Consider the following 26,524-nt stretch of genomic DNA (forward strand, 5'->3'; position numbering starts at 1 on the left):
CCTCCCAAAATATGGACCTTCAACTGGATTGCCTGCTCTCAACGGCTCTCACAGTTGACCAGCTTGAAAAGAAAGGGATTCCAATCCCATTAGATGCACCATGTGTTTGAGTGAGGAGGAATCAAATCCACACCTCTTTATTCACTGCAGCCTCGCTTATGACTTGTGGAGCTAAGTGCTACAGCTGTTCTGCCTTCAATGGGTCACTCCACCCTCGGTTAAAGCTCTTATCTCCTCGTACCATGCTTCTCATTGGCTGAAGGGTGGTAGAACCTTGTGGAAGGCTGCCATCGCAGCCACCACTGGGTCATCTGGTTAGAAAGGAATGCCCCTCTTCCAAGGCCACAAAAACGTAGTCTCAGCTCTCTTCCACAAGGTTACTTCTCTAGTAACTTTCTGGGCCCCCAACCACAAGGCCTTCCGAGATTTCAGCAAACACTTTTGTCAGCCAATGGGAAAACATCTTCAATCTCCAACCACAGAAGGTCCAAAGACCCAACAACTGGCTGCCACCTCCAAAAGGTGCTATTAAGCTTAATTTCGATGATGCCCTCCGAGACCATCATCGCTATATCTTGTTCACCTTTTCCGAACACTTAGGTCATGAAGATTCGTAGTATGCTGAAGCCATGGCTCTGCTCTTGGGTCTTAAAAGCTTGAACCGTTCATGGGGATCCCACCTGCTGGTGGAAGGAGATGCCCAAAATATCATTTCCTGGGCAATAGGGACTTCACCACCTCCATGGTACCTATCTTCGATTTTTTATCAGATTGCTTACACTTACAAGGATATGGTCGTCTCATGGAAGCATATTTGGAGGACATCCAACGAGTTCACCGATCTTCTGATGAAAGACAGAGCTAGGGCCCAAGCAGAAGACCCCGTCCAGTCCATCTCCTTTTTTGCTCTGGACCACAGAGGGCGTAACGGTGTTTAGCTACACCTTAGTACATTTCTTGTAATGGGGCAAGTCTATAAGCCCCATTTTTCCTAACTCCAAAGATACCTATTGTAATTAGGCTGGTCTATAAGCCCAATTTTTTGTATAGGGTCATTTGACCTATTTTTTGATCGAGAGACCTGACTTGTGGGTACTCTCGGATACCTCTTCTGTACTCCAACACTCTATAGCAATACAAAAGTTAACTTTACTCAAAATAAAAAGATTGAAGATCAAGCAATCCAAGTTAGTGAAAACATTTCATATTTGAAATTGCTTTAATTATTTTCTCAAAAAAAATTGTTTTAATTATTCCAAAATGTCTTCTTTGAGTTCTACTAGAAGTGGTGACCCAGGTTGGAAACACAGTTATAACCCGAATCCTCTAGATAATTGTATAAGATGTAATTATTGAAAAAGAGATACCAATAGGGGTATAAACCGGTTCAAGAAACATCTTGCTAATAGAGGGGATCTTGTCCCTTATAAAAAGGTTCTTGAAGCGATTAGAGAGGAAATTAGAAATTACATGAATTTAGAAATAAGGAAAAAAGAAGAAAAAAGAGCCCCGCATAGCAGAGTTGAGGGCTGGGGTTCATATTTGTTATGATGATGAGATTGATGAGGGGATGATGCAGTGGAGCAGCTTGCTTTGGACCTAAAACAGATAGATGAGACACCTCCAACCCCTCAAACAGATAGATGAGACACCTCCAACCCCTAAAACAGGTAGATGAGAAACCTCCAACCACAATTGACTGCCTAGGCACCGCCCGGCATTCTGAAACATGGCAAGCAGTTGTTTCAAACAGGATGTATGTAACTAACGTAAACATGTTTCTATAGTACCTAATGTACAAGTGTTCCAATAAAATAGATCTCAGCTTCTGTTGAAAAAACGACCCTCGAAGCCTCGTTTGGGTACCTAGAGATGCAGGTCTTAGGAGATGCCTATCCTAGAATTGATATCTCCTGGAATTGGCATCTCTTAAAATATGGGTGTTTGTTGTTTGAATAATATCTAATGAGAGACTGCAAGATGCATATCCACTGTTTGAATTGCGTTAAAATTATTGTACTATAGTAATATTATTAATATACTATAGTAATAATAAATATTATAATATAATATTATCATTGTATTCTAATAATATTATTAACAATATCATTAATATAAGAATAGTTAATACTAATGTCATTGTATTATAATGATTTAATATTTTATTACTAATAAAAAGTATTAATAATATTATATACAAATAATAGTACAATATATTAATAATAACCATCATAACATTATAATAATAACAATTTATTATTATTATAGATTATATATTAGCATAGTTTCAAAAAGCGCCAGGCGACCCCAGGAGGCCATGGGGGTCCAGGCCGGATCACCAATTCTAGAAGAACTTGGAGAAGATATTTTCGTAAAATAAGGCTCATTTTCATCATTTTCATCCCGAATAGCTTCAGGAACCTTTTTACAAGAAGCAACATTCCCTTTACTACTAACAAGGTATTTCTTGAATCGGTTAATACCGCCATTGATATTTTTTTCACAAAAATTACACCTTATACAATTTTTATCGTTTGGTTTTGGGTTATAACCATACTTCCAACCCGGATCACTTCTTCTAGAAGTAACAGAAATAGATCTATTCAAATGACAAGCACTTTGTTCCTGTTTTAGTTTTACAAAACTCATATATTGCTTAATCTCCTCTCTGATAGCTTCAAGAACATTTTTACAGGGGGCAACATCCCCCTTAATACCAGCAAGATGCTTCTTAAACCGGTTTATTCCCCATTTCGTATCTTATTCACAATTTTTGTCATTTGGATTTGGGTTATATCCATATTTCCAACCCGGATCTCCATTTCGACTAGATCCTGAAGAAGACATCTTAAAATAAAACAATCTAAAAAATAAATTTTTGCACTTACTTTGATTGCTCGAACTCCAAACTTCCAGATATTTTCTGGTGCTAAAATAATAAAAAGCACCCTCTAATAGGATTATAAAACTCCAAAACTAAATCACATCTACCTGGGTGATGTTTGAATCCGTTTTCCAGAACTTTGAGAAGCACTTCGACCCAATGAGAGTCACAAAATTTAGTTTTCTTGAGGTTTCTTTCTCTCTAAAATAGGTTCTTGTGGGTGGGTTTAGGTTTGAAATAAACATAAAATCCATCCTCCAAACCTTTTATATTTCAAAAAAAAATTAATACAACTAAAGAAGAAATAATTCCGCCACTAGGCAGGGCACAGGCCCTAGCAGCCGCCCAGGGACTGCCACCCAGTTTGGCTGCCTAGGCCTGGGCGATGTGCTTAGGCCTTCTGGACTGCCTAGGCGCTGAGCGGCCCGCTTTTTTTAACGTTGTATATTAGTAATAGTTTGATTATTGTTTTGGTGGCATACACATCTCCACATTTTGGTCACAAAACATGGAGATAGATATCGATACAGAGATGTATCTTTTATTTCCAATGGCATCCAAACTAAGAAATGACCAATTTCCATGGAAATGAGTCTCTCATAAACCCATTTCTAGATATCCAAACGGCCTCCTACTATAAATGAGTTCTAAGGCATAGGAATTCGCTGGTCCAAATGAGCAACGATAACCACAAATGGGAGCACACTTTGGATGTCAAAAATGGTCAAATACCAAACAGCACAAAACACCACAGTGGAAGCACAATTTAGATGCCAAAGAGAGCCAAGTACCACGAGTGGATAAAAATCACAAGGGGACAGCAATTTGAGTGTCAAAGAGTCACTACTTAACTCACATTGGAGAAATTGTGGTAGGATTACATTTGGTGTGTCAAAATTGGATAAGTCTGAAACCTACTACAAAAGCCTCTCTTCAATATAAACAAGCCAGCCTATGAGAAAAGGACATGCTCCAAGCAGGCGAGACCATGAAAGGAAACATGTCACAAATACGTGCATCCAGGACCACAAGGGGGCACATTCACAGCTATATGCACCCAGGTCAGATGCACTCAAAGAGATGTCACCTATCTGATAAGGAGAGAACCACTTATGTTGTCTACTTACTTTGGTCGTCATATTAAAGGGCAAACAATCCCATCAGTATATAAAGGCTAATCATCATCATCATCCGAGCTTATCCCAACTATATTGGATGGCTATATAAATTTTATTCCGCCATTCCGCTCACATTGAATCAAGATTTGTAAAATAGATGTGGCAAAAGTTTTACGCTGACTTCCAACAGAACACAACCCCCCTCCTTTCTCCAGGCTTGGGACCAGCGTGACCGGCTTCAGACTGGCCAAAGAAAGGCCAATCTGTTACCATAACTTCTCTCCACCAAAAGTAGGACCAATTCCTGATCCACGTATGTAAGTGCATTATATTTTAATCCTCACAAGTACAAGCTCTACAACGGGTGGCTGGTCCAGATCTTGTTCTCCCTTTGTAAAAAGATGTCAATGATTACTTGTATATGCTATCTAAGTGCCTCACTGAGGGTATAACCCTTGATAGAGCAGAATGACAGACTAGGATTTGTGTAGCCGACCCAAAATAGTTGGGAAAAGGCTCTAACGATGATGATGACGGGAAGACCATGTGTCTTTTGCCCAAAGATTGACAAGAGAAGGACAGAGGATGTCCTTTATATAGCGATGTGTTGATTATGGAACTCACTTTATAAGCTTAAGGACTCGAGCCAATGAGGATATCTCTTGAGATCTACTCCATGAACTCTCCACCGGATAGAGATGGAGTATTGACCTTAAGTCCACATAGGCTTTTATTGAACTTCCCTCAATGTCGGCTTGAGATCCCAGAAGAATTTTGGGACTCTCCAACAGCACATAGTGCATGGTTTCTGTCTCTAATTTGTAAGCAGTCTTCTCTACTGCTCTTTTGCCAGGTCCTATAAAATAGGAACTTGAGTGAGCTGGCTCTTGATGATGGTAGGTCTCGTAAAGACCTTGAGTCTAGTTGCACATGAAATATCAACACGAAATTGACTGTAAATAGTGAAATGTTAATATGTATGTAAATGTAACATTAATGTGAATGTAAATGTGTAAATGTAACATTAATGTGAATGTAAATGTATATGTACTTCCTGCCACTGCACACGCAGTGTGACTGCAACTCTCAAATGTTTCCCATTCTCTGCAACATATCTTAGTCAACAGGGGCAAACCCACCATGGAAACTCTTTTCAAAGACATAAGGGGGATGAGTGAGATTCTGAAAAAATCAGACAAATAAAGACTTATAGACACCCCATTACTTTCGATAAGAATGTTGAAAATCGACGAGTCATCACTCTCAAAAAGCCAGTTCATAACTGGTATTCAGACATAATTTGAATATAAGGGAGACCAATATCTCAATTACGGCTTCAAAGTTAGGAAAAGTCATCAGACAAGGAAATCAAAGAATGATATAGCCGCTTGCAAAAGACACAAATGTGCAACGGACTGTCGGGATCATAGTATCCATTACATTGCAGAAAACTGCCAAAAAGATATACAACTTTAATGCTTACAGCATTCCAAGATTTTTAAGTCCTCAAAAATGAACTGACACACTCCCTTTATTCATATTTCGCTTTAACAAATAAAAGACGGATGGACCCACTCTATATGTACATAAAAAAGAGAGACGGGTGCGTTGTGCAGGCGCTCATTAGGTGCTATGGGGTGTAACATTTTAAAAATTTCTGCAAAATGCATTGAGCACCTTTCATTAAAGGGTGTGGTTTGCATAAGGTTGCAACCATAAAAAATCAAAGTAAGGCACACCTCCAAACTTTGTCATAAGATGCAATTTTGGAATCAAAATTTCTTAGGATGGCCCAAAAATTTATTTTTATCTCTAATTATAAAAATCTTAATTCCAAAAGTGGTTCAAAACAAGCAGATCTTTAAACACATGAAAACCTTGAAAATGGATGGTCCAGATAATGTGTAGCAAGATGTGTGCTATTTTTGGGACTTGAAATCCTTTTCTTTTCCATATCCATACTCGACTTCAAGATGATCAATTAGATGGCTTCCCACCATCAGAAGAACCTTTTTTAATGAATTTTTTAGGTGCACCTTAATTCTACAATTTAAGGCTTCAACGTTATATAAACTCTTCCCCTCACTAAAACTCGTGTAACTCTTTGGTCTTACACATGCCTCTAATGAAATTTTAAAGAGGGAAGCTAAACTTAAACCACAGAAGAAAAATGAGATTGGCCCCCAGGAAAAATTGCTGCCACATTGCTAACTTGGTGCTCCAAAAGCAAGAAAAAAGAATAAAGATCACATACCTGAAAATTGACCTAGAATCACCGTCTAGGGTTTGTTACACACCATACGATTTCCCAGATCAATGGTGCACCTTGTAGGAGACCAGATCATCTCTTTTTCTCTTAGTTTAGGGTAGGTTTTAGAGAATTAGTGGTTTTGGTTGCAGGGCTTCCCTGTCTCTCTCTCTCAAATCACTCACATAAGACAAGGAGTCCAAAACTGAAGGAAACCTTTTACTCACCACCTCTCTCTATCGAAAACCCCTTTCATAAACCCTAAAAGACAACTTTACAAGGATCTACACAGTTTAGAAACTAACTTTTCTTTCCTTTGATTCGAATCCTTCCAACTCTTTCAAATATATTTCCCCTTCAAGTGCCCCAGTTAAAATAGTTGTTTTCACATCCATTTGGTGTAGCTCAAAATCAAAGGGAGCTGCCATGGTAACCAGCATCTGAATAGATATGAACTTCACTATTGGGGAAGAGTCTCATCACCATCCGTCCATGCCTTTCGAGTGAAATCATTCACCACTAGTCTAGCTTTATATTTCTCTATTTACCCTTTCTATTTTAAAACTTATGGGTTTCCTAACCTCCGTTAACTAAACCAGCTCCAAGACTTGGTTCCGTCCGATTGAGTGCCATCATTCATAAGAGCTAACAGGAAGTCATTTTCCAAGCCAAGGTTTCCTGATAGGTTGACGGTTCGTCATCAAGTCCATCTAGTTCCTTCTGGCAATATTCTCCCAGGAGTGTAAACTATTTAGGTTAGCGTCTAATCCTTTGGGTTCTCCAAAGAGGTGGTTCAAGGGCTCAATTTTCAACCTCGCCGCTCCTCAATTTATGAAAATCTGCCTTATGGACATCTAGCGACCTTCGAGTAATTCATCTTCAAAGAAGTGGAAATCTTTAGACTCAACTAAGCACCCCAACACTTTGATCAAGGGATGGAACACAACCAGTGAACAACTTGTGGGGTGTTAAGCGGCATTGCTTTTCTAGGAGACCTATTATTTTCTGGGAGACCTATTAAGGATATAGTTGAACTAAGAAGTCTCACATCGCAGAAGCCCAAGGTGAGCATAGTACGCCCCATCATGCTCCTTACCATTTCCACTAGTTTCCTATTCCATCTCTCAGCCACCTCATTCTATTAAAGAGTGTATGATGTGGTAAATTGGTTATATATACTATGTTGAGTGCAAAAATCAAAATTGTGATGAACATCTTTGTCCTTATCGCACCTAAGGACCTTAATTTTCCTACCGGTTTGATTTTTCCACCTAGCCTTAAAACTCCTTAAAAGTTTTTGATGCATCAAATTTACTCTTAAGGAGACAAGAATGGTCATCTATAAAATACATTCATTGGTCCACAGAGGTCAGTAGGGAGTATGGACAACATCAAAAAGCCAACTGCCCTCTTGGCTTTTAAAAATGGTTTCTTACTGAGTTTGCCTTCCATGCATGACACATTTTCCAAAGATTGCCTTTTACATTCTCCAAAATGTCAGTCTCACATCAATATCTCCATATGCTTAGCAATCACATGCCCGAACCTCATGCACTACAAGTGCATAACATTATCATTGTTCTTATGAGTCACCTTATAAGCAAATACAGATTTCATCTTAATCAAAGCAAACTCATACAACCCATTGTTTAATGACCCAGAGATAACTAGCTTACACTCATGAGAACCAAACCTGACTTCAACTTTATCACCCAAAAATATTGTTATAAAACCAGCCTTTGACAACTCAGGGACTGTAAGAAGATTCTTCCTCTCAAGAAGGGTATCTTTAAGAGCCAAAGATATGTCATGAGCAAGAGTTAAGAACATGTTCTTCTACTATGAGCACTTCCGTATTTTGGTAAGCTCCCATATACACATTTTGGTCACCCAATGCTATAGGTTTGAAGAACCTTACTTAGTACTTGCAACATGGGCTGTAGAACTAAAGTCTAAACACCAAGATGTGTCCTTTGTGTGTGCTACCATAGACTGAGAGCTTACATAGGCTAACTCCTTGTTCTCAGTTCGGGTATACTCATCAGCTCCCTCAAACTTGGAGTACCATCTCGTGTCCTAGTTCCCACATTTAAACACTTTTTTTTGGGTAAGTCAGTGGGCGAGAAGGCCCCCTACCCGTTTGTTATTAATAAAAAAGCAGAAAAAAACAATTCAGATACAACCTTATAGTGGGGAAATTACGTCAGATCATGTAATAAAAGAGAGAAAAGAAAATCTGGTGGTCTATGGACCCACACAGTAGCATCGGGGCCAGCAGCTGCCCTCTTAGCTAGGGCATCGGCAACCATATTAGCCTCACGAAAGACGTGTGATGGACCAGCGATGAAAAGACAGTCTGGTGCAACAATTATTAACAATCGTTAACAATCGTCTTAAGTCTCCATGGAGCATTGCATCGATTCTGAATGACATTCACAAGCAAGGCCGAGTCACTTTCAATCTGGATTGGAAAGCAATTACTTTGAATAACCAATTGAACCCCTTCCCACATTTGAACACTTGCTTTAACTAAAATCATTTTTCTTATTTCCTGGGTAAGAAGGGTTGTCATTAGTTTTATTCTCTATCCTGGTTTCTTTGGATGATTCATACTATTCTAAGAACCTTTCTTCTTCTTTGACCCAAAACTTGAGTAGTTAAATGTCGTGTGGATGGTGTTGCTAGAATTTGGTCCTCCTTTCCTGCTCAACCTTTCCTCCTTTACCTTGAGGAAGTTGATGATCTCATCTAATCAAATTTAAGTCCGGCAAGCTGAGAGAGATCCCTAAGAATGCATCCCATGAGTTAGGAAGATAATTCATCAAAGCGGCCTTTGCACTCTGCCATGCCACCATATGGTGGTTCAGTGGTGCGCTAAGGAACAATTCTCACAAGCGGCAGTTGGGATCCACCACTTAAATATTCTCCTCCACTTGAAGTTTAAACATTTCCACCTTACAAACCATGCCTCAAAAAGTTTCCATCTGCTCAACAACCTTGTTTTCCTTTTGCATCTTGAGGTTAGAAAACATCATCTTAGCAAGGGATCTATTTATCAGAGAGGGAATACCAAAGTCGCTCTCCTTCCATTCATGGCTCTCACATGCAATTCTATTAATCTCACACTCCAATGCATATGAATCCACCATCAAGGCCAACAAAGGATGCTCAGTGGAGATATTTTGCCACACCTACTAAGAAAAGGCTTCTCTTATCGCCTCTGAAGCATTGGCTCAGTGGAGCATGGTGTTGTGAGGATGTGCACCAAACCTTCCTCATGCAACACATACCAAATCTTGTGTTTCTTAGTTCAAACCATCAACCTTCTCTTCCATTAGCAACTCAGCTACTGCATTTTCGATAGCCATGACTGGTTTTTCAACTCAAAAACCAAGCCAAAAGTTGGGAAATACATACAGCAAAAGTAGGCTTGGATACCAAACTGAGAGGCAATGACTATATTTTAAATTTTTTTCACTCTTCTAGCCAAGGCCTAATCATACACTAAAGCACAAGTGAAGAAGCCTGCAAATCCCAAATAGAGACAATTCCAACCAGCTCTAATGCCATGTTTCATCCAAGTAGAGCCCACTCACACCTGCTATAATGGCCAATTTCATCCAAGTAGAATCATCCACCCTGATGGCATGTTTTATCCAAGTAGGGCAGGCTCACATAGCATGTTCATCCATGCAAGTCTAACACCCCCACTCAAACTAGGAATCTAAAAGCGTGAGTACAAACACAGTGCGAATGCAGAAAGAGCTTCCATAAAAAAGGACCAAGTTTCAAGGCCTTTGAAGGCCACAAAACCCCAACAGGTCCTATTCTATCTATATTCATTCTCTCTCTCCTTCATGTTTATTCAAAAAGAAAAAAAAAGTTACATAAGTAGGGGATTGAACGATATTTCCTCCACGAGGAGAGCAAGAAATTTGTTAACCAATTTCGAGGGTCTTGAAACTCAATCATCAAAGAAGCCAAACTTGATGACCAGTTCTCCCTTTTGGGGTTTTGCATTATAAATTTACAACTGTTAGACCTCCATTTAGGGCATTAATTTGATACCCCATTAGTCACAACCTTCGAAGAGAAAACATCTGATCTCATGAAGAAATGATAGAGAAATTTACAAGCATGAACAACCAATGGGACTGTTAAAAAAAAAGGCAGGCTGTCGTGATGATTTATAGAGATCTTACTTTGAAGCTTACTAAGAGTTTCATCTTTCCTTCTCTTTACCTCTCTGTATCATCTATAAGTCCTCCCATGGTTTACTGGTCTTAGCCTCTTCTTTTCGTCTCTCTTCTCAATGTTACATTTCTCAGTTTTCATGTTCTCTTTCACTAACTTGCTTTGTTAAAAGAATTGAAGCCATCTGTCCTCTCTCTTCTTCCCTTTTATGGGAGGTTTAGGTGGTTATTTTTAGAACCACGCATTTCACTCTATGGTTCGCATTTCACTACTTTTATGGGAAATGAGATAAGTTGACCCGTACACTTTTTTTTACTCATGTAGAGAGGGATGGTTACAGGGAGACAGATTATAGAGACAAGAAGAGAGATTAGGGTATAGAGATGGAGAGAAATTAGCTGTGGATCCATCTGTCTGTGGCGAGGAATATTTGATAGAACCCTCTCTCTCTCTCTCTCTCTCTCTCTCTCTCCTTAGAAAATATCAAGAGGTAGAGAAAATCAAGGACAGAGCAAGACCGCCCTCTATTTTTTTGGAAAATATAGAGTGGGTCCACTTCTCATTTATAGGACAGAAGGAGGAATAGAGAGAGAGAGAGAGAGAGAGAGAGAGAGAAAGGATCATCCACCTCTTTGCAGCTAAATTTTTTTAGAACCTTAAAATAAAAAGCTTGGAAAGCTATAAGAAAGGAAGGTTTAGATCATTATGTAGCTTTATATAAAGTACTTGATCATTTGCTTTTTATAGTCCTTTCGCTAGTTACGTTCTCTCCAAGTTAGCTACAACATTTGTTGTTAACTTGTCAAAACAAGTTTTACGAACTCAACTTTGAAGCCATATTTGAGGTTCGTTTGTTTGTCTAGGCTTTTAGACCAGGAACAATGCAAATAGGTTATAATCAAATACCAAGAATTAATAAAAAATTAATCATGTAGACAAGCTAGGGGTGTTGATAACATATCACATCTACCATGCTTAATCAATGATCATTTATTTCATTATGTCAACCCTGCATTCCTCCTAATGAAAGATACGAAAATCGACACAAGTACAGTATTTTTCTTCTTTTTTTATTCACATGAAGTATCATCAATATCATCATCATCTGAGCCTTATCCCAACTATTTGGGGTCATTCATGTGCTATCAATTATCCAAAATATGCTTTTCATACAAGAGATATCCTTGAACGTAATCATGGAAGTCAGACAAACTCAGCCTACACCATGAATTACTCACCACACATCCTTATGAAGTTTCCTTTTAAAATCCAATAAATCCTAAGAAACTGGCATAGAAAAAGCCATCCATCCCCAAGAAAGAAAGTTCTCTCCCACCTACACCTCATCAACTTGGCTATAGCCCATACCATAAACCACGACCTTTATCAAGACATGGTCAAAGTTATATGCCATCCATCTCCTCCATATATCCTATGCCAAACATCATAAAATCTGATTCATAGAAATTTGACTTGGACAAAATTGAGTTGTAGTCATTGAGTCAAATCATCAAACAGGTAACGCCAATCGCATCTAAGCTACGATTTTAAAGAATACTTCTATTTAAGTTATCTAAAATCCGAACCATTAAGTATCCTCATAGTTGATCATAGACCACATCATAACTTAAAACTGACTACATATCACAAGTTTTCTCAATAATCAATAAATACAGACAAATAAAAAGGTGACTTTGCTATTCAATGAGTTTCAAAGATGCATTAGAAATAGTTAGTTATTATCATACTAGCATCTAAAGATTTTCATTTATGCATCCAAAAGTAACTGAACATTCTAATAAGATTATATAAAGTTAGAAGTTCATTGGGAGGAACCAACAGACCTCATGCCGCAAGAGAGCACTTCCAGCAATTAAGGATGCAATAATAGCATCGACTGCCCTATCTACTCCAAGATTACGGAGTGCAAACAATGCTCCATAGCGCTCATACATGCCGTTTCTTTCATTCAGAAGAACTTCCCTTAAATGCATCCACAAGAAATAATAAATGACCAAATTTACAATTCAAGAAAAATCTATAAACTGATGTTATTTCTAATTGTCCTTGTACCTTAATTGATCAATAGATGAGCTAAATGAAGCAGGTGCCGCAGGATCAACTGATAGAAAAGGTGACTTCATTTCTGTAGAGATTTCATCAATGTTATTGACACATTTCTGTTCATCAATACGTCTAAGAGCTAGCTCACATGTTTCTCGCACCTCCTGTGCAGGATCCTCAAGCAAACTTCTCTTCAGTGTAGGAATGTTACTCTCCAACCCAATAGCTCCAAGAGCTTCAGCTGCCTGTTTCATACAAAAAATATACTTTAATCTAATTGATTTGTATAAAGCCAAAAAATATTTTGCTCCCTCGGCAGTAACTGTCCATTTACTCCCTTAGGTAAAACCCCACCTAGGATTAACTTTAGGCCACCAAATTTTGGAGATATAACCTCTTTAACACATAGATTAACCTCAATAAAAAAGATTTTCTAATTGCACCCTCTAAACACTTCAAAATAAATTATGTTTCAAGATTGAAGACAAAACCATCCAATTTTTAGAGGGTGAGATCTAAGTGTTAGAAAACTCAAATTTCAAAATTTTTTTTTTGAGAATAATCCTCTAGTAATTCTTAGGTGGTTCCCAAAATTTCAGATTGGAAAAATCCTCCCAAATAGGCCATCTAACAGAGGGAGAAGAACTGAACTATGCTCCCAAGGAGCATTGTATACGAGCTCATGTATAAAAGAATTTTCATACTTAGGAAATTTAAAGATACAAACCATACTTTCAAACTCAAGTTATAAGTAACCTTCCAAAACTAAAGAAGTGGACACAAGTAGAACTAATTATAAGCTCAAGGAGATCGTAGTGAGTTAATGAATTCTTAACAGATTATTAACAATCATTGCTACACAAACTTCAGATAGAAATTACAAATTGCAATTTATGTACCTCCAAGACTCCAAGTATCAAAGACATGATAAGTCATATTCATTGTTGTTGAGATCAGAAGCAAATGGGGAGCAGGAAACGGATCGGAAGCAAGGGAATCATGAAAGCTTAGAAGATCCCCACATATGGGAGTGTTGTCCGTACAACATATATGCTAGGGATCGAGGTCCCTAAATCTAAGGGATCTCAATCCCAACCTTTTGGGGATCTTGCTCCTAACCTTCAAGAGTATATATAGTCTAGGACTATACATACTTTTTAAAGTAGGATCTCTTTGTTCATAATTAGCAAGTAATGCAACTATAATAAAAATATAGATGCATCACTGGCAGACTTGAAAATCATCATTTTGGTCATTATATTGGCCTTTAAGGCAGGGATTGAGATCCTTAATAGCGGGTATCGAGATCCCCAAATTTTAAAATCAAGATCCTTTGAAGATCCCTTTCCCAAAATGCAAACGCAAGATTTCGAAGCAGGACCGCTACCTCGGTTAGGAGATCCTAGCAACTATGGTCGTATTTGATAGGAATTGGATCTAGCGATTGACCATCTACGAGTGTTACTCAAAGGATTGAAGAGATAAATATCAGAAACCTCTACAGTTCAGAATTTGCAAGAGCCTTTGGGTAAGTAAAATTGCAAGAGCCTTCCTTCCTATAAAATGAAGATCTAAAATAAGAGAAACTAGGCATCCCAGAAAACTAAGCATAAACACTAAAAGGATCGATCAGCTAAGTTATGCAAAGTTCTACCACAAATGAGAACCTATTACCACATGTTAAGATTCACCAGTAAAAAGGAATGGTGAATGGCATCACATGCACAAAAGAGTGCAAGCTGCAATGTCAAGGGAATTCAAAAAGTGAATATGAACATTATGCAAATAATCTGCTGACTATAAGGAATTCACATACAGGTGACTCATTATTGGCTTTAATAGAGGGGTTCATGGATTCCTACATACCCTATCACAACACTAATAAGGGTATGCCTAAATGACCCTAAAAACCATAAGAAAAAGCCTCATGTCCCCCCCACAAATTTGGAGCCAAAACCTAGTCTCACCATCCATCTCCCAAGTCATAATCCCACATAACAAGTAAACACCACATCCCATACATTCCATACTTGTCAACTCTATGATATTTATCTCTCTCCTCCTATTATTTCCCCAACAATGAGCAGACCTGAGAGAATTCTCATTGCACTACTATGCGAAAGTACAGATAACATAGTTTTGCGAAAGTTTAACTTTTTAATAGAATAGAAAGAATACATTTAGCTGAAAACTAAAGAAGGCACTCCCACAAGTTGGGTGCTCAGACAAACAGAAGTAAAGGGAGAAGAAGGAAAAAGAGGGAGAGATACATATTAAAAAAGGAAAAGAAAAGAAATAAGAAAAATACAATCATTCGAGAATTATCCAAAATATAGAGACAATGCTATTGACCGGCAAACTTTCCAAAACACCTTCAGCTTCTGACTGCACTAGTGCAAGCGAAGTAACGGACATTTTGAAATTCTACCTTTGCTTGGAGTTCGGGCAGCTTAGCCGACATAGTGATATGCTTCATTTGCTTGATAGTGGGGCAAGTTGAAGAGGAAATGTGAAGTGGTGTTGGTGGGGTAAATGGGTGAAGGAATAAGATAGAGAATAAACAGAAATATAATGGTGCGAAATAAGGGCTCCGGCTATTGGTGAGAGGCTTCCAATAACGTTTTCCCCCACAATTGCCCTTCTCCTTTGATTCGTAACTATCTAGAGCAGACCCTCTAAAGCCGCCACACTGCAAATCTGACTATCGAAGAAGAAAAGCCACTAGAAATCGCTCGGTATAGTCTGAAAACGGCTACCAGTAGGTTACAACATTATGGAGAGAAGAGAGGAGAGTAAAGAACATGGAGGAATAAGATGGGGTGAGGTAGCCTTGGTTGCAGTAAGCAATCAAGGGACTGCAAGTAAGAGAAGCAAGGGGAGAGAGAGAATAGAGGAGGGGAGAAGAGAGATAGCTTATAGTTATAAAAACTAAAGAAGAGAGAAACTAGAGCCCATATGTGGACAAAAAAACTGAAGCTAGTGAGATTTTGCTGCGAGCAGCAGTCTTTGGTTAGATAATAGAGTATAGAAGATAAGATAGGGGAGAAGAGACGAGAGAGGAGAGGACGAGAAGGGGGAACAAAAGGAAAGAAAGTTCGGAGAATATTCTAAAGAAGAAAGTGCGAGAAACCAAGAGAAGGAAAAGCGAGAGAGAAGGTGGAGATTAGGTGTACATGGGTATATGGAGAACTGTGGTAGGGTTAAAGAAGAGGAGGTTTGGTTGGTTGGAGAGAGAGGGTGAAGGAGAGAGAGATAGGTTTGAGGGGGTATGGGAAGGGTTTTCCGATTGAGAAACCCAAGCCAAGGTTGAACTGTTGAGGATAGTAGAAGCCAGTCTCAACTCGAGAAATTCAACCATGGTAAACCAAGTGAGAGAAACCAAGGGTTTTTTTTTCATTTTTTACTTTTTTTTTTTTTTTTTTTATTCCCTCGAATACAACTTTAGAAGCAAAGCTAAACAAGAGGGGGAGGAGAAAGTAAAGAGAGAGTGGAGAGGTGAGATTGAGGAGGGCAAAGAGGAGAGAGAAGATATAAGGTAGAAAAAGACTTCAAATTTTGTAGCTTTCTGAGCTGGGTTAGCAGACTGACTGAGCTCACTTCTTATTGTTTGCTCACGAGCCTCGATTTGCACCCTCTGTGGCTAGTCGATCAGCCACCAAATTTGCCCCTCTGTAGATATAGGTGATGGACACCTGAGGAAGGGAGTTACATACAAAATCGATGTGCTCAAAAATAGCTGAGAGCCTCCAAGAAGGATGGTGCGTCAGTGTGGCCCAGCATACTGTATTAAAAGAGTCAGATTCCACTATGATGCCTTGTACTACTGGTGCAAGGTCAAGTAACCTTTTTAGGCCAACCAGAAGGGCTATTGCCTCTACGAAGCTAGAATCACGGTGACCGACGTATTCTGAGAAGGTCCAAATGGTCGAATTAGGATCCGATAATGTTCTTCTTATGCCCCAAGGGCCAGGGTTTCCTAAGGAGGAACCATCTACATTAAGCTTGAGGAAACCTATGGGAGGGGGAGACCACAATGGTCTTGGTCTGTTTGTTTGGGCTGCAAGGAACAAAAGATAATCCAAGTTATTAAGAAAATGAGATATGGGCAAATTAAAAAAGATGGGTAGGGATTTCGCCCAAAAGGTTATTAGTGTAGTTATAGAGTCAAAAACTGCCTCTATAGTTTTTTGTACCCCTCTAAAGGTCCTAGAGTTTCTTTCTAGCCAAAGACTCCAAAAGAGACTGGCCACAGCAAGGTGCCACAGTCTCCTACCATTTTTGGAGACGGGAGGTGAGAAGTAGGTTTCGAAGAACTTGGTCAAATTAGCTGGGATGACCCATTGAAGGCCAAATAGGTTAACAAGGGAAGACCAAAGGCACTGAGCCACTTCACAGTGAAGAAAAAGGTGAGGAATAGTCTCCTCTTCTTGGAGACACAGAATGCATCGATTAGGGAATGTGAAACCCCTCTTTTTTAATTGATCAAGGTGAGGGTTTTGCCATGTAAGAGAACCCAAATGAATGCCTGAACTTTGTGAGGTTAGGTAATGACCAAGTTAGGTTAATGAGGTGGTTGAGGTTGGGGTTGGGTAATAGGGAGGTGTAGCAAGAAGACACTAAAAAGGTTCCTGAGGGGGCTGGGGACCAAATCAGAGGGTCTGGTCTAGACAAAGCACTAAAGCAGCTCTCTAAGGTTTGAAAGAGGGAAATACGGGTGGAGGATTCTTGTTCACTTAGGTTTCATCTAAATATTGGTGTCCAGACGAAAGTGGAGCCAGTGAAAGATGCATAGTCGGTGATAAGAGCCGTTGGGTCGCGAGCAATAAGGAAAACAAAGGGGAAGGTTAGGGAAAGTGGAGAAGATCCTATCCAAGTATCAGTCCATAACTTAATTCTCAGACTATTGCCTAACCGTAATCGAGTTCTGGTTATGGACTCAGATCTAATGGAGGATATGCTTTTCCAAGCTCCTGAGGATCTGTGTGGAGGGGATCTAAGCAACCAATTAGTGCCGTTCATTTCATATTTTGCTTGAACAACTTCTTTCCAAAGTAGGGGGTTGGGGGGAAGAGAATTTCCACCACCACTTGCCTATTCATGATTCTAAGATTTTTAATTCCTAGACCACTGAAAACCTTTGGAGTACAGACAATATCCCAAGCCACTAAATGGATTTTCTTGGTGTCATCAACCCCAGTCCATAGAAATCTCTCATGAGTTTTTCTAATTTTTGGGATGACCGAGAATGGGATTTGAAACATTGACATGTAGTAAATGGGAATGCTGGCTAAAGTTGCTCAGATTAGAGTAATTCTACCCCCAAATGAAAGGTATAAGCCTTTTCAAGAGGCAAATTTCTATGTGAATCTCTCTATGAGGTTATCCCACATGTTTTTCTTAGGTTTTCCTATGCAAAGGGCAAGGCCTAGATAAGAAGACGGTAAAGTTTCTATGGCACAACCTAAAAGGGAAGCCAAACTAAGAAGGACTGCTCATCATTTTGGTCTTAGAAAGGTTTACGTTCATTCCAGTGAGCAATTCGAAAGTTCTCAAGAACCGCCAAAGGTTATCCACTTGAGTTGGATTTGGCATCACAGAAATTGAGTGTATTGTCAGCATAGAGGAGGTGAGAGATTGTGGGACCAGAGGGTGAAGTTTTGAAGCCCGAGAGAGACCCATCGGCATAAAATCTTGAGATCGACTGACTGAAGAGCTCACCTATAAGTGTGAAAAGGAAGGGTGACAAGGGACTATGTCCTCTCTGTGCTTAGAAGAAGGCTTCAGGTGATCCATTAATTAAGATGGAGAAAGAAGGGTTAGTTATGCACTCAGATATCCATTTCCTCCAAGTTGAGCTAAAGCCCATCCTAGCTTGGACGGCATCTAGGATACCTCAATCTACCATATCATAGGCCTTCTCCCAGTCTAACTTAATAACAAGGCCTTGTTGTCGAGAAAGGGATCTCGAATGAATGGCCTCGTGAGCAGTGAGGGCCCCATCGAGGATTTGTCGATCAGAGACAAAGGCCGACTAAGAAAGGGAGATAATGAAAGAGAGGACCTGTTGAAGCCTTGTAGCTAACACTTTTGCTAAGATTTTATATGAAGAATTCAATGCGCGAAATTCCTTCATCCTATGGGCACCTTCTACTTTGGGGATCAGAGCTAAAAATGTACACTTACGTGCCGAGTTGCTTCTGCCTTTAAGGAAGAATTCTTCAAAAAATGCTAAGAGATCTGGGACTGTACTACCCCAAAGATTTTGAAACAAGGCAATAGGGAATCCATCTGGTCCAGGGGCTTTGTCTTTTGGAAGATCGAAGGTAGCTTTCCTAAAGAGAAAGGCCTCTGTATGGTGGCGGCATCTTCAGGAGAGATTGCTCTGAATGGTAAGTTTCCTAACAGATGGCAGGGGTGGATGAGCTTAGAGAAGAGGTTAGAGAAGAATCTAATAAAAAGACGGATAATGTGGTTAGGGTTAGTGAAAGTTTGGGGGCCAACAGTGATTTATGTGATAAAGTTTCCTCTTCATCTAGAACTGGTCGTCTTATGGAAGAAGGCCGTATTACGGTCTCCCTGTTTCAGCCATTTGATCCTCGATCTCCGATACCAGTAGATCTCTTCTTGTTTTAAGGTTTGGGAAAGATCGATTTTTGCTTGGATTCTTCTTTGACTGTCTAATACAAAGAGTGGTCTAGATTCTTCCAACTTTACACATAACATATTAATACATAGTTCTGGAAAATACTCAATCTCAATGTTACAAGTGCATGGATACGAGAAGATCGAGGTGGGGGGGGGGGGAGGAGACTCATGAAATTTCATAATAAATGGAAGGCCAAACTTCAAAAACAAACACAAGAAAATGATAAAAAAGCATAACATAACATAGTACTCAAGAGAAATGCGAAACCCTAAACATAAATAACTAAATTTACTAAACTTTCAAACACCAATTGGAGTAGGCTTGAATCGGTCACTTTTGGTTGCCAAAAGCTCTCTTTGGCAACCACTTTAATCCTCAAAACATTCCGAGTCAAATGCCTTTCGATTACACAAGAAATTGAAAAGTTTGAATTAGAATTAAATCCTCAAAAAAAAACTCTATTTTAAGCTAGAAAAGTACTTTTGGGGAAGAAGTTAGGTTTTTCGAGGGGGGGGCCCAAGTGCCCCCCCAAATATTATCCTCCTTTTGTAGAGGGAAATTACATTGCTTGCCCTTTTGGCGAGGGTAATTTTAGCCGTTACCAAAAGGGCTCTAGGCGAGTACTAAGTATTGGGTTTTTTGTGCCCATTTAAAGGCCTTATGAGAGCATGTAACCATTTTTATTATAGTGGAACAACGAACTCCAGTGGGAGTATGGTCCAAAAGGATAGAGGTTGGCAATATTGTTGCCAAAACTCAAACCAAGTTTGACGAGCTAGGCCAGTTGAATACTAAAACCCTAAGATACCTGACCATCACGCGGCATGTACACATGATAGCCATATCAAAAAGCAAAGCATCATTGAGGGTAATGTGTATGCATGTGCAAGAAATAAACCCCATGCACCAATTGTGATATGTGTGCACAGGTCTGTGTGACCTAGAACTTCTCCCTAGAGGGAACCTGTAATCCATAGACTAAGATTGAGTCCTCTCGCCTATTGGCCAACTTTGGTAGCCCAATCATGAACCCTTGTGATGGACTATAGGTCATGGGAACTATTGGATCAGTTTAAAAAAGTGGACATGGTTTATGGTCTCTAGTAAAACATGGAGTGCTTTATTAATTTTGCTTTTTCCTTAACATAGTTGGCTCCGAATCCTATCAAATTAATTTAAAAATAATTAATTTGACTATAAATGATTTTTAGATTAATAAAATGAACTTTAAGAAGTCTCTGGATATTTTATTTTTGAAAAAATGAATTTATAAATAGGCTTAAATTGAATTTTCAGTAATTAATAATTCAGAGAGAAAAATAAAATAGTAAATGATTTCTAGAAATCATTTTCATTATTTTAAAATTAATAAAACACATGGGTCCCATTATACTCCATGGGCTGCACTAGAATATAACATGTAGGGAGGTGCGTGGGGCCCACTTTGGGCCTCCATTGGTGGCACACCCCACATGGTGCACTCTCCTTCTATTTTGATGAGGCATGCAAGATGTCATTCAATCAAATTGATCAAAAAGGAATTGTTTTGTGATTGAAACATATTTTGACTTTTCAAAGATGCATGTGTAAGAGAATTGAGAAAATAAAGGGAAAGAGCGTTGAATTTTCTCTACACCATATATTTGATGGAATTCGATTAAGAAAGCTGAATGATAAGATTCTAGCACCTTCCTTTAGATCATGATGGTTGATCTATAGATGGTAAGGCTAAAATCTCTCACCCAATAGGTCTCCAATGGCCAAGATCTAATCTCCATAAGGATGGCTAACCGTAGAAACCTGAACCCTAAGCATGAGTCTATACATAGTCTCATTGTGAGGGCCCAAAAAGACACACCTAAGTCTCTCTCTCTCCACAAAGAACCTCATGCCCTTCTCTCTCTCTCTGACCTCTCTAATCTCTCTATCATCTCTCTTACACTTAGAAAAATTACACAAAGAAAAGAGGGCCACTCCCCAACCATAGGAGCCAAAGGGGCACGTCCCATGGACATAGTCTTAAGGTCTTGATCTTGTTCCATATTGCTCTCAACATTGAAGAGTTTCTAGCCTAGGCTTCCCATATTCGTAAGATCTGAGAAAGACCTTGATCTCGTGTGCCATCGGAGGAGGAGATCCAAAGTGGGTGTATCAAGTCCTGTTGAGGTAATCTTCCAGCACCATATTTTCTGTTTATGCAGTTCGTGTTTCTTCTTCCTATATAAGTCTTATGTCATTTTTATAATTGAAATAAAAGAGTTGTATTATCAACAAAAGCCCTAGTCAAAATGACATGATTTGTGAGAAAGTGAATGGACTGATGGGTAAGCGTCGTCCTGCTCCTCTTCTGCGACATTTCACTCATTTCCTCTCTCATCGCCCCCCCCCCCCTTTCGCCCTCATCTCTCGCGTAGCTGGAATGCCATCTACAACCTTTACCCCAAACCCCCTCCCCCACCTCTCTCTTCTTCGATCTCCTCTTACCCCCCGCCTCCTTCAAGGCTTCTTTCTCTCAGGTAACTGCTTTGCGTAAGCCTAACTCTTCTCTACCCCTGAACTCACCTGTGAAACCACCAGAGATCCCTCCTCTTGCGGTTAGGTCCCCTTGCATCACCTTTTGTATCTTTGTCCCTAAGGTCGATGTCGAGAAGACCGACCCCAAACTCCTTGCGTCCCTCATAAGGAGTTTCCACCCTGCTCGCCGAGATGTAAGAGGCATTGAGAAGGTGGCGCAGAAACACTGGGGGGATCCTAATCTCAGTTGTAGGTGCCTCTCTAATGGCGAATTCGTTCTCTCCTTTCCCTCCTCTTCCGACGCTAGCCTTGCGCTTCAGGGTTCTGTCCCCTTCACCTTCTTCGGTGCACGGTGTGCCTGGCCACTTTCGGAAGGGTCCTTCAAAAAACAGAGTGTGGCTTACCTTCTTCAATATCCCTCTTAATGCCTGGTCCCCTAATACTTTCAGAAGCCTCGCTGCTAGATGCGGGTCTTTCATTTCCACCCATTGGACTTCTAATGAATCTCTCCCTTTGGGATCGATTCGTGTCCTCCTCGAAATGTTGGAACCCATAACCATTCTTAGCTTGCTGTGGTTAGAGGTTGGCGACCTCTTCTACCCCATTTCGACCTCTTGGTCTTTCGCCTCTCCCCCATCCCCTCATTTCCTCGCCAATAAGGGTCTGCCTACTCCTTCCGTTGCTCAACCAGACTCCTGGACTCTAGTGGAGAAGAAAGCTCGTCGACGCAACAGACGTCCTTGGTCCCCATTTTTGGCGGTGGCTAAAGGCAGCCAACCCACCCGTCGGTCCCCCCTCCTTCCTATCCCTCCCCTCTGCTTCGGGGTACCGCCGTCGATGGCCCCAAGCCCCCCACCTCTGCCCCCTCTCCTCTCTAGAGTTCTGCGTGGCGCTCCCCGCATACTGGCGGCCCTTCTTCTCTCCTCTCCCCTCCCCTTTTTTCGGTTTCGTCCTCATTTTCATCGGCCCTTGATCGTCCCTCTCTCTCTAGCTCGTCACTCTCCCTGCTCTCTGCCTTTCTCCTTGCTTCGTTGCAGCCGTCCGATCTTCCACACCTGCTACCCTGGTCTCGATGAACCTTTTCCCCCCCTACCAAGAAGTGGACCTCTCGCACACCTCCCTCGATCCCAACCCTTCTCAAGGCCTTATCCCTAGCATTGTTTGGTCCATTGGGTTCATTCCCACCACCACTACCTTGGACCCTTCTGCCTCTCCCACCATTCGGTCTCTGTTTCCCACCTACTTACCTACCTCCCCACCCCCTCCATTCTCACCTCCATTGACCCAAACTTCTCCCCCGCTTTCCCCTTCTTGTGGACTACCGCCACTCCTGGATCCCTCTCGCTATCGCACCCCCTCCCTCTTCCTGGTTACCTCTCGCCTTCTTCCCCCTCCTCGTCCTCCTCTTTGTCCCTCCCTTCTCCTCCTGCTATCTTTACCCCTTCTCATTCGCCTCTTAGTGTGCTCCCCCTCCTCCCCTCGGACATGTACCCCTCTTTCTCCCCGCCACCCCCACAGGCGGCTCTCCATGGAATTCTAGTGGAGCCCATCTCTCCCCCCTCGCCCAGGGACGTGGTTGGGGGGGTCGACGGGGATGGACTCCCCTCTCCAAATGCTATTGTTGCAACGCCCATCTCTCCCCCCTTGATGGGCTCTGCTCATGAGGGGGTCGATGGTGATGGGCCAGACCGTGACTTGGCAAGGATTTGAGAGATCTACCTCGTGATGGGCTTCCAACACGATGGCCCTGAAGGCTCGGCGCATCACTTCATGTTGGCCGATCCACATAGTCGTTTGGAGGTGGGTTTCAAAGGGAAGAGGGAGCTTCTGAACCTCTTCTCTTCCTTATCTGTTCAAGGACCGACCTCTGTCGTAGTGCCCTATTTCTCTCCCCCTCTTTCTGCTCTGAGGCGTTCACCCAGAATCGCCTCTCTCCTCCACTCTTCTTCTTCTCCATGAAGATCATTTCTTGGAATAACAGAGGTTTGGGTCACCCGAACAAAAGGCCGCCATCCAGAACTTGTCTTCCAAACATTGTCCCCTCATTCTTGCCCTTACTAAAACCAAGTGTCCTGTACCATGCCTACTCCAAGTTCGTCAGATTTGGGGTAGACGCCGTTGCCAATGGGTGGCTCTACCCGCTGTAGGGGCATCCGGGGGCATCTGGGTTATCTGGGAACCCTCTGACCACACGCTTGTTTCCTCCTTTGTGGGGGAATTCTCTGTCTCTATCCTGCTGTCAAGGCTTTTCGATGGCTTGGAATGGAAATTCACGGCTGTTTACGGCCCATGCACTTCCACGATTAGACCGCACCTCTTGTCTGAACTCAACTATGTAGCGTCTCTCCCCCACCCTATTTGGTGCCTGGGTGGGGATTTTAATACTATTTGATGGTCTTTTGAGCATAATTCCAGCTCGTGTATATCTCCGGGGATGGTGGACTTTTCAAACTTTATCTCTAGGAACGAGTTGCTTGACATCCCCCTCCAAGGTAACAAGTTTCCCTGATCAAACCATTCCTCTCAGCCCGTCCTCTCTAAATTGGATAGGTTCCTGCTTTCTTTGGACTGGGAAGAGTTCTTCCCTGGATCTCATGCCCTAACTTTCCTAAACCGACTTCTGATCATTGTCCCATCCTTTTGTCTACCTTTGCGATTAACAGAGGTCCTAAACCGTTTAGATTCGAGCTGGCTTGGATGCAAGAACTATCCCTCTCCACTTTGATACCTTCCTGGTGGACTTCTTTTTCTACCTAGGTCAGTGGTAGAGCTGGCTTCGACTCCAGTCGAAACTTCAGTTACTCAAGGCCGCCCTTAAGTCCTGGAGTGAGACCATCCCATGAAATTATAACCTTATCAAGAATGACCTCCTAAAGAAAATTCAAGTTTTGGATAGCCTTGAAGAATACCGCCCTCTCTCTTCTCCGGAAGCTGACCTCAGAACCCAGTCCAAACTTGATTTCCTCTCTACCCTGAAGAAGGAGGAGATCTATTGGTATCAGAAATCTAGGGTCAACTGGCTTAAAACTGGAGACCACAATACCCGTTTCTTCCACAGGATTGCTAATTGTCGTAGGAGAGAAAATACTAGAGAGAAAATACTATCTCCTCCATCAAAGTTAACGACCGTCTCCTAAAACAGCCGGCTGAGATTGAAGCAGCAATCATCTCTTACTTCCAGAATCTTTATACTGCTCCCTCCGGCCCTAAACCTTCCATGGTCGACCTGGATTTATTGTCCCTCTCAGATGAACAGGCCTCGTGGTTAGAGCGCCCTTTCCTCGAAGAGGAAATTATCATAGCTCTAGATAATCTTGCTAAAGACAATGCCCCTGGGCCCGACGGTTTTCCAGTGGCCCCCTTCAAGTCCTTTTGGGAGACCTTTCGGTCAGATTTTTTGAATTTCTTCACTGAGTTCTTTCAGCGAGGGATTCTTAATAAATCCATCAATGCTACGTTCATCACTCTGGTCCCTAAGGTTGAAAAATGTTAACAATTATCAATAAATAAATAAAAGAGTTGTATTAAGTGGCAGCAAGTGAGAATCGATTTTGTAATTCATCTTTGTTTAATTTGAGTTTATTTTGTAATATTTGGACCTCTATAAGTATTCTAATTGGTAGAGAAAAGAAAAAATTTAAACTACATATAACGTGCTAGTTCACCCTATCCAACTTTCACCAAGCAACCACCTGGGCGGCTCCATGGGCGACCACATAGGCCCAAGGCAGGGCGGTGGGGCCGACCCAAACAGCTGGGCGGCCAATGTTTTGAAATTAGCGAGAAACCTTGCGTGACTTGAGTTTGAAGAATCTGAGGCACCTATATATTCTTTAAGTTGAATATGACACAATTGTACAAGTCCATAGAATGCATGTGTGTGTATGCTTCTAATTTGTGAAATTTCAATAATGAATTTACAAAGGTCCAAACAAATGATATTGTATCCAAATATGAGACATGTGCACCCACGTATTTCAAAAAACAGACATGATTGTCTTGTTTGTCCAACCTGTCCACATAGCAGATACATCAAGTCTGAGAATCCAAAACATGAATATTTTCAAACATGCATGTCAACCCAGATTTCCCATTCCTCGTGTCTCGACACACGTGTCTAGAGTATTTGTGTGTCGAATTCTCCCAAATGCACGTGGCATGCTTGTGGTTGTTACATAGCTCAATATCATAACACATCAGTATTTTGTCTATTATAGATGTGCCAATGAACCATTTTATGCAAAGGAAAACTAGACCCACATAACTTGATTCAAATCGACAAGGTACACCAGTTGGAGTATGCTTCACCAACCCCCATATAATCTTTCATTTACAGATATCAAATCCAGAAAATTCTCCACTCAACAGCAACAAATTCAAACAATCATTTGATCACATCATCAATAATCAGCGAACCACATTTCCTCATGTAATCTAGAGTACGATCAATAAGGATGTACATATTAGCTGTGACCTGGGAGTTCCTCAAAGTGAATGAAATTAAAGAGCCAACGTAATAGACACAAACAACAGAAAACACATTCTTATTGCACACAGAAATAACAAGGAATACTTTAAACAATGAGCATTTATTGAAGGTAAAAGGATCCCAAGCCGTAACACCATCTTTGAAACACACACATATCACTTATTCATTAACAAGCCACCATCTAGAACATTTCATAGTATTCATGACCTGGCTCAACTTTTTGTCCTTCTTACAAATTATAATAATATTAAGCAATTCATTACATTAATACAAATATAAGCACTACCTTTAACTATCAAATTATTGTAGCACTTTTACGATGGTAATCAAGCCTTCACTATAGTCCAATTAAATGTTGGGTTTGTGT

General features: G+C 40.8%; 1 protein-coding gene across 1 annotated transcript in view; it reads right to left on the reverse strand.

The window, feature by feature from the left end:
- The window catches only part of LOC18445675 (ARM repeat superfamily protein), a 45,727-nt gene that overhangs the window by 10,238 nt on the left and 8,965 nt on the right, over window positions 1-26,524 (reverse strand). Inside the window, exons 3-4 of the mRNA XM_006855764.4 lie at window positions 12,518-12,753; window positions 12,289-12,427 (exon numbers count right to left, since the gene is read on the reverse strand). Coding sequence (XP_006855826.1) covers window positions 12,289-12,427; window positions 12,518-12,753 — 375 coding nt within the window. The remainder of the gene's footprint in view (window positions 1-12,288; window positions 12,428-12,517; window positions 12,754-26,524) is intronic.

The sequence above is a fragment of the Amborella trichopoda genome, chromosome 2 (genome assembly GCF_054954075.1).
Source record: "Amborella trichopoda isolate Santa Cruz 75 chromosome 2, AtrichopodaSantaCruz75HAP2 v2.0, whole genome shotgun sequence".
NCBI classification, from domain to species: Eukaryota; Viridiplantae; Streptophyta; class Magnoliopsida; order Amborellales; family Amborellaceae; genus Amborella; species Amborella trichopoda.